At 52.5% G+C, this 12076-nt stretch overlaps 1 protein-coding gene across 2 annotated transcripts; it reads left to right on the top strand.

Annotated features, from left to right (window-relative positions):
* The first annotated feature begins 3385 nt into the window (after positions 1-3385).
* Positions 3386-9761, top strand: CFAP20 (cilia and flagella associated protein 20). Of its 2 annotated transcripts, XM_059481297.1 has the most exons (6): positions 3386-3561; positions 5604-5683; positions 6761-6872; positions 7203-7391; positions 8453-8563; positions 9463-9761. In XM_059481297.1, the coding sequence occupies exons 1-6, from the start codon at positions 3478-3480 to the stop codon at positions 9466-9468; spliced, it is 582 nt and encodes a 193-aa protein (XP_059337280.1). In that variant the 5' UTR covers positions 3386-3477; the 3' UTR covers positions 9469-9761. The 2 variants fall into 2 exon arrangements, with proteins under 2 accessions (XP_059337280.1, XP_059337279.1); XM_059481296.1 differs by lacking the exon at positions 9463-9761 and having other exon boundaries at positions 8453-8572.
* The last annotated feature ends 2315 nt before the right edge of the window (positions 9762-12076 follow it).

Here is a 12076-nt window from a genome sequence, read left to right as displayed (position 1 = left end):
GGGTGGTGGCCTGAGTGCTAATGCTGGTGCCTGTTTTTTCCAAACCTGAGAGGTCTTGGACATGGCTCTGTCTGTGAACCACTGGAGCTCGCATCTCTTCCTCTTTCTTGGGCTCAGGTTCTCCTCCTCCTTCCCAGCATCATGACCACAAAGCTCTGAGCCTGGGGGTCCTGCCCAAGGGCCACTGCACTGCAGGAGTTCCTCTCAGATGTGGTCCTTCACTGGCAGAGCTCAGGAAAGTCTGCCTGCAATAATGGTTGTTAGCCAAGCTGGGCTCTGGTCTTAGGTATTAATGAACCACTTGAAATTCTGTCTAAAAGCCACCACTGGACTCTGTATGACTGTACATGGTCACTTCTCTTGTGTTGTCCCATTCCTTCATTGCCCATATATTTTTCCCCTATACTGAAGCTGCCCAGGGGAAAGGGTACCTCTGAGACAAGGCCCTTGCCTGAGAAAGAGAGACCTGGTGCTGGTTCCCAGGGAGGGGAGCTCAGCCATGGGCTCCTGCCAAGCCCAGAACCACTCAGCACTGCTCTCACCCAGCCTGGCCAAAGCGGAATTGCACGAGTGAGTCCTTGCATTACCCCTTGTAATGGGTACAGGTGTGGGGAGGCACTGTGCTGGTGTGTCACACATGGAGATGTGCTGTGGGCTCAGATGTGGACATGGGCATCAGGTAAGTTTAAGCTACTGGTCCATTGCCAAGGAAGAGTTTAATGGCAGCTCTCTTGTATCCAGGACTGTGCTGATCTCTGGCATCTGTGTTCATCAAGACTGGTTTCGGTGGGTGTAGCTCTGGCCAGCAGTGAGAGCAGGGAAGAGCCCATGGCAGAGCCCACAGTGGGCCCACACTGGGCAGAAGCAGCACTGTGCGCATGTGCTGAGCTGAGGTCCCTGCAGCAGGTGGCACGTCCGAGCACTGCTTCTGCTGCTTAGATCTATCCATCTCCTAATGCTGTTGGATCATGTTCCCCGTTGCCACCTGCTGCCTATTGCAGCCCATATCCTTTCCAAGCCAACAGCTTGTCCCCAGAGAATGCTCTCAGTGACTGTTTGTCAGAAATAAACTCTTCCTTGCCTATCCTTGTCTCCAGTTCGTCTGGAGTCAAAAAGGTTTTGCTCATTCTGGCCCCTTGCTCCACCCATTGCACAGGTGTCCTTCCAAGACACTGTGTCCTCCTTCCTTGATTTTCTCTGCCACCTTGCTCCAGTACACTGGAGCACTGTGTAGCTGGCACTGCTTCCTTCTGCACCCACTGATGTTTACACCCTTGTTCTCTTCTGATCCCTTGCTCAGCATCAGCCCAGGTTCCTCCTCTTCCTCCTTCTGCACTGCTCAGAGTTCAGCCAGTGAGAGGTCCAAAGCCTTCAGGTTGCCTCAGCACCCAAAGCCACTTTTGGGCCTTTCGTCTCCTTCATGTGCTGGTTATGGATCTCCTGCCCCATTGTATTTTTGGTTTCCCTATCACAGCTGCCCTTCACCCAGTGCTGCTCCTGTAGGAAAATCCAGGCTGGAAGAGCCAGCTGGAGTCATCTGGACAAATCCCAGGATCTCACAGTCCCTGCAGGAGTCATTACTTTGTTCTTGGTTTTGCCGTGGCTCACAAAGGAACTGACTGAATCTGGTGCTGTTTTTATTGGTCCAAGCCCTGTCCTTGGAGCTGGCTCAGCCCTGGCCATCTGCTCTCCAGCCTCTTCAAGAGGGTAAGGCCTGGGTTAGGATTTCCCAGGCCATGAACCTGGACCAGGTGCTCCAAGGCAAGCACAGACTTGGTGATACTGGAGAGACCTGCTACATTTTGGTGTCATAACTGCACCCAGCAATGTGACACTAAAGAGCAGAAACATTTCAGAAGCTTCCTGAAAATCTCATTCCTCTGAAGGCATCGGATTGCTGAGAATTCTGAAGGGAAGGAAATGCTTTAGTGGGCAGTTATTTCTGGAGCAGGCACTCTCTGCTCACTGCTTGGGCCAGATTATTTTCTTAGGATGGGCCTTTTCCTCCATCTGCTTCCCCAAATTCAATCCCTGTACACCCTGGGAATTGGAAACAGGGGTAAGGTAACATGCCAGCATCTTCCTACCAGTCTTCCAGGTGGATAACATCAGGGTGTGAGTCTCTGAAATACATCTCTCAGAGACCTCTTCGCAAAGCCAGCCTCGATTATTAATATGGGTTAATGATTTACAGGGCTCTCTGTCTCTGCCCACACATGCCCAGGGAAGGAGGAGGGGCAACGGGTGCTGCATTTTCTTAAAATTAATTGAGAAATAGGGAAAATATGAAACCACAACCTATTTCTGTGTGCAGCAGAACATGACATTAAAGTGGTAAGTGGAGAGCATGTGAATGAGCCGGCTGTTCAGGAATGGCAGCTGGACATTTGTCCCAGTTGTCTCCTACCATCTGATTAAGGGAATAAGTTATTTCATCCTGCCATATAAAGTGTACTCTAACCCTCTGACTAAATATAGCTGATCATTTCTAACTAATGCCTTGCTTTTTGTGTGCTCTACTTGTTTGAGCAAGGAATTGTGAAGGAAGGAGGAAGTGCTGCTAACCCAGGTGCTGCGAGGGAGTGTTTGCAGCCCATGGGAGAGACAAGCACACCTAGCAGACAACACTGTTAGGATTTGAATGGGGCATTAGTCAGCAACAGAAGCCTGGAGTTAACCTGAAGAGCCATAAAGCTGGTGCAGAATGTAATTTTTATGCTGTTTAGTGTCTCTACATTGAAAATAGATGATGTAAACAGATGTTATAACAGCGAGAAGAAATGTATGTCAGTTTAGAAATGTAATTTTTAGCCCAAGCTGTTCCTGTTGAGCCTCTTCAGCTGTGCCAAGGCCTTGTATCTACTCAAAGAGATTCTCACACCCATAAAGCTGTACATCAAACCCCAATATTGCCAGGGCTCTGTATGTTATCCCTGCCTGCCTTAGAGCAGCAAGAACACACACGAGGCTCCAAGGGCAGTCAGGAATGAGTGCAGCCAAAGGAAGCAACAAAGCGGAGCAAATGCTCCAGTCCTGCAAAAGCAGCTCAGGGAGTCCCTGGGAGGAACGAGTAGAGCCCAGGCCGAAAAACAACCCAGGGGCAAAAAAAAACCATCCTTGGTTAAAGCAAACCACGGCGTCCCCTTTGGCCTGAGGCTCGTGAAGAACGGAGATGTCTGAGAGGCGTCCCTGCCTTCAGCCCAGCCCAGGCGTTCGGGGAGCGCGGTACCGAGCCCAGGGCACCGGGCACGGTTTGCAGCGGGCTGGGCTCCGGCAGCCCCGCGGAGCGAGGGAGGGCAGAGGCCGGAGCCGCGGTTGCCGTGGCAGCGCTCCCTCACCACCGTCACCGGCCCCGGGAAGTGCATCCGGGGCCGCCCCAAGTAGTTCCTCGGTGACGGCGGCGGCGCGGCGCGGAGGGATCCGCCGTGTCCTGGCAGAGCGGCGGCCGCGGCGCGGCCCGGCCCGCCCGGCGCCGGCATGTTCAAGAACACCTTCCAGAGCGGCTTCCTCTCGGTGCTCTACAGCATCGGCAGCAAACCGCTCCAGATCTGGGACAAGAAGGTGAGGCGGCGGGCTCGGCCAGCAACGCGGCCCGGGGAGCGGCGCGGCCTCCCGGGGCAGGCCCGGGGCCGCCGGAACCCCCGGGGCGCTCCGGACACCTGTGGGACCGCTCCGGACACCTGTGGGGCCGCTCGGCCCCCGCCGGGCCGGAGCAGCAGCGGCCGGGTTACCGGGACCCCGGGAACGGGATCGCGGGATCTCTCGGGTACTGGTTACCGGCACGGCCCCGGGGCCGGTACCGGGCCCCTGGGGTGTGTCTGAGGGGAATGTGTTATTATGAGCGTTTTCTGCCTTTGCCGGGCAGAGGAGCCCGCCCGGCAGCAGAAGCTGCACCTGTGGGGAAGCTGCAGCAGAGGCCGGCATAGGCAGCGGGATGGCCAGGGCCCTGTGGGGCCGAGGTTGGGGTCTTTTGGTGTATAACCCACCTTTCAAACAGGCTCGCCAGAGGCGTGCAGAACTGGGCTTGTGGGTGTAGAAGTAGTTCTGAATGTCTCATCACTTTGTTTCTCCCTCCTGTCAGTTTTTAGAGTGGTTTTGCTCAGGGCCCTGTGCCTTCTCCAGGATATCATCAAGGAGCCGTCCTCAGGATGTTTAGAGATGCTGAGCTGTGCTGCTTCCCCCATCACAAACCATCCATGGTTTTGTGTTTCCGCAAAATACTTGTTGAGGCCTCTGACACCAAGGCTACAACCTGTATTTGGTTGCTTTTGCATGAGCCTTAGCTGAAGTTTTTGTGGTTTCAGTAGGAACTAAAACCTTCACAGCAGTTCAAGCAGCAGTGATGTTTGACCTGAGTGGGCTTGTGTGAGCATTTACAAGTTGTGAGATGGGGGACAGGAAGCACAGATCTATCCTGTTGCCCATCAGTGGGTACCCATGTAGCTCTGTGAAGAGCTGGAATGCCTCACCCTGCCTCTGTGTGTGTGTGTGTGTCTATGTTTTGCACAAATATTCATGACTTTGAAAAAGGATCAACAGCTTATTTGGATGGTGCAAGGACGGGACGCATTAAAGACTCTTAGACTGGGGATGTAGAGTGCTGTCAGACTGGATAAGCCATAAGCAGGATGTGCTGACCCTGCTTGGAGGTGCAGGTTGGAGTGGAGACCTCTGGAGGAACCTTCCCATGTGAATTGTTCTGTGCAGAGTGATACTGTTATGATTCTGTGGCCCGTGAGTGGGAGCTCTGCTTGCAGGGTGGATTTCAGCAGTAGTCCTTTCAGCTGCAATACTCTTGCAATAGTCTCTCTTGCATGAAGCATGGCCAGCCTGGGTGTGCTTGTTTTGAGGATTGCCATGCTCTCTTCAGCAGTGCATGAAATACCCCTGTCATTTTGGTGAGAACTGGAAGCAGTATTTGACATTCTCCCATGTCCTGGGTGTCTGAGATTACTGGGTTCATAGCTGTCCTAATGTAGACTTTCATATCTTTGCAAAGAGAACCAGCAGGCTGTGATTTCTGCTTCTTTTAGATCTTAGGGAATATCTCAAGCTTTTGTGACGTGGGGAAAACCCATATATTTTTTGGCCTTAGTAGGATGTGCACTGCTTGTGCTTGTGGAGAGAGCGTGGGTATGCAAGAGTGTGCAAGAGTGTGCCTGAGTGTGTGAGTGTCCAGAGGCAGTCAGCCATGCCCAGCAGTACAAACCAAGTTCCCTTGGTGACCAGTGGCTGGCTGGTGGCTCCCCTGTATTGCTTGTCTTTGTTTTTATCCCTTATAGCACTCAAGTTTAACTCTCACTCTTTTATGTTTGTTTATTTGGGCCTCTGATATGAGCTTGAGTCCCTTGTGTTCAGTGCAGCATATTTGGATAGATGGAAGTCCTGCACTCCGTGTATGTGCAGCATGCTGGGCCATAAACTCTTGCTGGCACTCTGGGGCAGTGATCAAAGCCTTGGAAACAGCAAGGTCCAGGAGAGTAGGAGCCAAGGGAATGTAGATGGGCCCTCCTGGAGTCTTACCCCTTCTCTCAATGGAGCTGTGTGTGCCTCTTTTTCCCTCTCAAGTGACATCTGTGCTGTGTGCCCCACTTCTGTTCCAGGTGCGCAATGGCCACATCAAGCGAATCACGGACAATGACATTCAGTCACTGGTGCTGGAGATTGAGGGAACAAATGTCAGGTAGGAGAAGCCTCTTCTGCTGTTCTGGGGGAGCAGAACTCTGCCCTGGAGCAGAGTGAAAGATGGCAGTGCCCAGCAGGCATCATCTTCAAACTACAGCAATGTGATGGCAATGTCTTTGGCAATAAATGGAAGAATCTGGGTCATGTCACTGATACTCCCCTGTAGCAGTGTGCTGAGCATTTCCCTGCATGTGCTTGTAGAGCTCTCATTCTTATCCTCACTGGGGCTAAGGGATAAAAAATAAAATCCCGTTATTCTTCCATCACTTCAAGGGGAAAAAAGCGGTATTTAATACCCAGCCTCAGTCAGCACTGCCAGTTACTGAAAAAGCAGCACTGTCTGCTGTCTCTTCTATTGTCTTGGGCCTGTTCTCCTCACGTGACAGCTGCTCTCCCTGCTGCAGAAAGATCAGAGGGAGATTTATGAGAGGAGTTGCTTGTGGAGCTTCTCTTAGCAACCTTGTCTCCATCGCCCCGGGAGACAGACGCCAGCTCCATGAGCGGCTCAGAGTCTCCAAGGCTTCTCCAGGGGTGATTCAGAGCAGGCCTCTCCTTATAAGGGCAGTGGAGACTCCTCTCCTGCAGACAGACTGAGCCAATGCTTCTCTTCCTCCAAGAAGTGTTGATACAAAACTTGCCAGGCATGACGTGTACTCCTAGGGCTCACAAACTCTGTTTTGCCAGCTGTATAGAGCACACAGGGCCTCTGCTATGATCTAGAGGGCTCTACCTGCTCAGTCAAGGGTAGGGGGAGGTTGTGTTAATGAACAGCGCTGACATGGCCTTGAAACTGGGGAGGTGAAGCTGTCCAGGAAGGTGTTTCATGCCCTGGGTGAGAAAAGTGCAATTTGAGATGCATTCTTTGTGCCTTTTATCTTTTTCTGCCTGCAGCTACCTCTGAAGCTCCCCCTCCTGTTAGAGGAAGCCCTGGTTGTTGCTGAGATCTTATGATCACAGTTACCTATTTCTTCCTGTTCTCCAAGGCTGCATTGGGCCAAGGGAGAGACTCAGGTTACCTTGGGCTGTGCACTTTGTGCCCTGTGAGATCCTAAAGTGTTTTTCTCTCACCTCTCAGTACCACGTACATCACGTGCCCTGCTGACCCAAAGAAGACCCTGGGCATCAAACTACCTTTCCTAGTGATGATCATCAAGAACCTGAAAAAATACTTCACTTTTGAAGTGCAGGTGAGGAGTGTGCAGTGGGGAGGCCCCTCCAGGGACCACTGAGGAAGGCGCCAGAGAGCCTGCAGTCTTGTGTTGGAACTTGTCCCAGGCAGTGAGTGATCCCCAAAACAGTTTTGCTTTCTTGGCCATGTGGTGTGTCAGGTCTTCTGGTATGGGGGCATCAGTCAGCTGACAAACACATTGTTGCTATTCCTGAAAATGGGTCTGCTTCCTGTGTTAAATTCCTTCTGCCGTGGAACGGAGGGGTGGGAGTAGAGAGCCCTCCTGGAGTCGGGTGGTGCTGTCCTGGGGAGCCTGGCACCGGGGTGAGCAGCCTGCCCTCCTTGCCAGGTGCTGGATGACAAGAACGTCCGCCGGCGCTTCCGGGCGAGCAACTACCAGAGCACGACGCGGGTGAAGCCGTTCATCTGCACCATGCCCATGCGGCTGGACGACGGCTGGAACCAGATCCAGTTCAACCTGTCCGACTTCACGCGCCGCGCCTACGGCACCAACTACATCGAGACCCTGAGAGTGCAGGTGAGGGGCTGCCCTGGGAAACCAAGGGCTGCTCGTGTTCCTGATGGCTGGCACAGCAGGATGGGAATCTGCCTTTAGCCCTCTGGGGTTCCTTTCCTAGCCCTGCTCTTTGCAGAGCACCATGGAAGGTGAGCAAGGCCTGACTGAGGCCTCACCTAGGCTGGGATAAAGGAGCCCTTTTCCCTCTTGTTTCTCTGGCTGTCTGTTGGTTAGGGTGAGAGTTGCAGTTCCCTGTGGCATGCCACGAAAGCTGTGTATTGCCTTACTGTCCAGATAGTTTGGACAGTGATTGACTGAATGGAACCTGGATGGGACAGCCCCATGGTGTACAGACCATTCATAGCCCTGGTCAAGCTTGTTTCCTTGTGGTAGTGGAGTTACCCTGCTTTCACTGAGCCCCTTGTAACAGAGCTGATGCAGGGTTTGTTCCTGCTGAGGACATGGAACTTGTTCCATATGCTAGGGAGTCATGTTCAGTGGTGTGTGTTATTTTGAGGAATGCTGTGTGTGGAGCGTGCCTGTTCCTTGGTGTGAGGGGAGTGCTGCAGTTCCTTGCAGGATTGCCCTGAGGTGCAGGCAGTCAGCTGAGAGTTGTCTGCTTTCTCACATACTCACGACGGGGACCAGAGCAACTACTTTGCTGCCAGCTGATAGTGCAGGCAGCACAGGCTGGACAGGCTCATTCCTGACCTCAGGGAGGCCCTGAAGTGGGCGTGTTAAAAATGCAGCAGGCTGAGGCTGTGGGTGTTCTGGCAAGTGCTGATACCAGCAAAGCACAGGTCGGTTCACAGTAGAGAATCCCCTTAGCAACTAAGACAGTTGACAGAGATACCAGAGCTTGGCCAAATCTTTTGAGTGTTCATACCTGGAGACAGGGATGCAAATGCAAAGCAGAGGGAACAAACCAACATTTTGCTGATGCCCTGTCAGATTCAAAAAAGCAAGACAGTGAGATAGATTTCCAGCTGCTGAGCCAAAGAATCCATGTTGCAGCATGACACCAAAGCTGGATGTGGAAAGAGCGTGTGGAAAATGGCCTGACTCTTTGTTTTGACTCCCAGATCCACGCCAACTGTCGCATCCGACGGGTGTATTTCTCTGACCGGCTGTACTCAGAGGATGAGCTCCCAGCCGAGTTCAAGCTGTATCTGCCTGTCCAGAACAAGGCCAAGGTGAGCTAGATGTGGGAAGGAGGGTGGGAGAGCAGTGAGCCAGACTAGCATTCCTCTGCCTCCTCCTGCTGCCTTCGCAACCCGGAGTTTCTTGTGGCAGCAGAGCTCTTGCCAGCTTTGGCCGCCGGCCAAGGAGCACCCTCTCTGTTGCCGGGGTGAGCAGTCTGTCTGGGGTGCTTTGTTGTGTAGCTTTCCTGCCAAAACACATGGAAATTGTCACTCCCATCTAGGAGCAGGGTGAGCTGTTCAGCTGCTCTCCACGTCCTCCCTGATTGTGTTGAAGGACTCTGGGCAGTTGCAGCCTCCCGGCATCTCTCCAGAGCTTTCATCCATGACTCAGCTCAGCAACTTTGCTCTTCAGAGCAGCTGCAGCTCCACATTTGTCTTCCAGGAGAGATTCTGTTTGGGTCCCTCTAGCCCAAAATGAGTCCCCTCCGATCTTTTCCCCGCCCAGTACCAGACAGTGGTATCATGAGGGGGGAAGGAGACACCATGGCTGCCCTCAGGAGGAGGTGCCAAGCTCTGCTCCTGCAGTGATGGGAGAGGAGTGAACATGCTGGCATATTGAGAGATCTTGAGCAACATGCAGCAGTTTTGAGGCTTGTGAGGAAGCACCTTCTTTGCCAGGGCCAGCCTGTCCCAATGCAGACACTTCTTTTAGCAAAGAAGATTCCTTGGCAAAGTTTCAAGCTGCTGAGGGAGGACATTGGGGGTTGATGGTAGTGGGAGGTAGAAGGCAGTGTTAACTGTAGGTGACACCTCTGGGGAACCTGTCACTGCCTCCTGGGCTGTAGCAGCCTCACAGACGTGTCTGGGGAGTGCTTGGAGCCCTCCCAGTACTGTTGTCTTGTGCTGCCAAGTCTTGTAAGTGTCTCCTTTCTTCTCCCTGCTCTGTCCAGCAATAACATCACGTTGGGAAGAGATGTTGGCCTGCAAATTGTACAGAGTCAGAGTTTTCCTGGCTGTTCCTAAAGTGCTGAGCCTAAACTCTGCAGGTGGCCTGGTACCCAGTCTTGTCTTGCTCAAAGTGGCCACTGTGCCTCCAAAGAAGGGATTCAGCAGGAGTTGTGGAGTTAAGTGTATCCTCTTGAAGTTAGCAATTTTATTTTTTATTTCCTTGTTTCCATCTCTTATATATGCTCTAAATATGGATGTAATACTTGTTCTTGAAAAGTTATTAAACATTTGGCTCTGTAAATCTGCTTCTGTATTCTTCCTCCTTTATGGATCCCTAACTTTCTAGTGCTTCAGAAAGTGCCAGAGAATTTCTTTGAGAACCCAAATATTAGAATTTGCCTCTGAACTTGACTTTGATCAGCACCCTCACTGTTTAAGGAATAGCACAGACACAACCAGAGAGGAAAATCAGTGAGGTTTCCACAGAGAATACAGAAACTGTCTCCAATCCATGAAGTTTGTGGTACTATGACAAAAACTCGTGCTGTTCATTAAAATGGGTTTTTCATTCCCTTTCTCCTTGAAGCCATTTTCCCCAGCAGTGACAAATTAGGCTTACCTGCCTGTTAGGGCACAGTTTTGTTGGTGTGGTTACCAGCTCACTCCAGCTCTCAGGCAGGCCCTCAGCAGCACGAGGCACACAATAGCGCTCCAGCTGCCAGATTGTCCCTTCCCCAGGGATCAAAGGGGGGAGGTTCAGCACAACAGGAGCCGGAAGTCTTTTCCTGTGCTGAAGCTGCCCTTCCCTGCCTCACACCAATCTGCCTTTGTTGTAGAAAGGCTTGTGAAGGGGAGGCAGAGACTCCATCAGTAAGGGGGTGAGGCTGGGAGTAGATTATGCCTTTCCTGCCTGGGGCCAAGCCCCCATCAGTACTGTGGAGGGCAGGTCCCCAAGGCTGGCACTGATCCTTCCCTGGCTGTGCAGTGAGTGGGGAAGACTTCACTTCTGTTACTGCTCTGTAGAACAAAGCTGCTCTCTCCCAGGAGGAGGAGAGCCTGCTGGGGGACACCTGCCTTAGATTCTGTGTTTAATCCTGACCACTGAGACCCTGCCTGGTTTAAAGGTTTGGCATGTCTGTGCACCCTCTCTCTGCACCTCTGTGGCCTCTCCAGACACCTGTAATGGAGCTGCTGGGCTTTGAACTGGAGCTGCTGCCACGTGGGGCTGGATTGCACCTGCAGAAGGCTTTCTGGAGAAGACCTTTGCAGTTCTTCTAGCAGCTGAACAGCTTGGTAGCTCTAAGGAGCCCAGCCAAGGAAGCCTACATGAGGAAGCACCATCCATCTTGCATTGACATGTCAAGGCTTGGCTGCACTCGATCTGTTCAGTGGAATCGCACTGGATCTCATGCCAAGGGTTGGCCTTAATGAAGTCCATGGTGAGGCTTTCTCCATGTTTGCAAAGCTTGCCAGAGCTGGGGGAGCTGCTGAGCAGATCCATCAGACCCCAGGAGGGTAAAATGTGCATCCTTTCCCGCAAGGCCTTGCTCAACACCATGTGTTTCTGGCAGTCTTTGGCAGCTGAACACTCAGCAGGAGCTGCTGCTTGCCTTTCCCTGCCCTGCTGGGGCCTGTGCTGGAGTTTCCCCTGGTCCTGGAGGAGCTGAGCTCACCCTGAGTGACCAGCCCTAATGCACTGAGAGGGGCTGGGCTCCCCTGGGCCCCGAGCTGGCTGCCTCTGCAGAGATCAGATGGGCCCTGCTGCCAATTCCTGCCCGACCTCTAGGAGCTGTGCCAGCAGATTTGCTGGAATAAACTCCCAGCCACAAACCCTTACATCCATATGGACCTTCTGTGTATTTTTAAATACGAAACAAAATACTGAATCTTCCTGTTTACTTGCTGCACAAAGTGGAGCATCATTGGATACTGGCTCTTTCCTTTACAGCCAGATGCTTGGTGATTTACACAGTGCTTCCAAAATCTTTCTCTTCTAATCCCTATCTCCCATCAAAACTTCAACCATCCTGCTGAAGGTGGGTGAAGTTGGATGCTCTTCCTGTGGGAGAAGAGGATGCTGCTGGTGGATGGGCCAGAATGTCAGAGGCATCCTGTCAGCAGCCCTTTCCTAAATGTGCACAAGCAAAACTCCTGTGGTGAAGCACTCAGCTTTTTACTCCTTTGGTTATGGCTTTTCATATGGCTGGGATGCAATGTCCTCCTACATGGGAAGAGTGGAAGAATGCAGGAAGGAGGTGGGGGCAGAGGTGGGAGTCAAGGATGGCTCCTGCCTGCCTGCTCCTGGGTATGAGGGGTGGGCAGAGGGGAGTCCCAGTTCAGTGCAGGCAGCCTGTGGAGAAAAGATCTTAAATATCTCATTCACCTTTCTGTGGGTGGCCTGCTCCTTCCTCCCTGCATAAGTTCTTGTTGCAGTTCATGTTTAGTGGAGGAGAAAAGAATCTTTCTGGGGAGCCCTGGTTTCAACCCCAGGCAGAGCAGGGCCCACCCAAAGATCAGTTTTCCTTCTCTGCACCAGCTTTTCACCTTTGTCTTCCACTGCCTGGGGCAAGGTTCTGCACTTGGACACTTCAGTCAGGCCCTCAGTGCTGGGAGCTG

Source organism: Ammospiza nelsoni, chromosome 13 (genome assembly GCF_027579445.1).
Source record: "Ammospiza nelsoni isolate bAmmNel1 chromosome 13, bAmmNel1.pri, whole genome shotgun sequence".
In the NCBI taxonomy this organism is placed as follows: Eukaryota; Metazoa; Chordata; class Aves; order Passeriformes; family Passerellidae; genus Ammospiza; species Ammospiza nelsoni.
This window is presented reverse-complemented; position numbering and strand designations above follow the sequence as displayed.

Bases quoted from the DNA above. Each gene is read 5' to 3' on its own strand.
- CFAP20 (XM_059481296.1), top strand. From the start codon at position 3,478: ATGTTCAAGAACACCTTCCAGAGCGGCTTCCTCTCGGTGCTCTACAGC. The intron at 6,873-7,202 runs GTGAGGAGTGTG...CCTCCTTGCCAG, and splicing joins ACTTCACTTTTGAAGTGCAG to GTGCTGGATGACAAGAACGT. The intron at 7,392-8,452 runs GTGAGGGGCTGC...TTTGACTCCCAG, and splicing joins TCGAGACCCTGAGAGTGCAG to ATCCACGCCAACTGTCGCAT.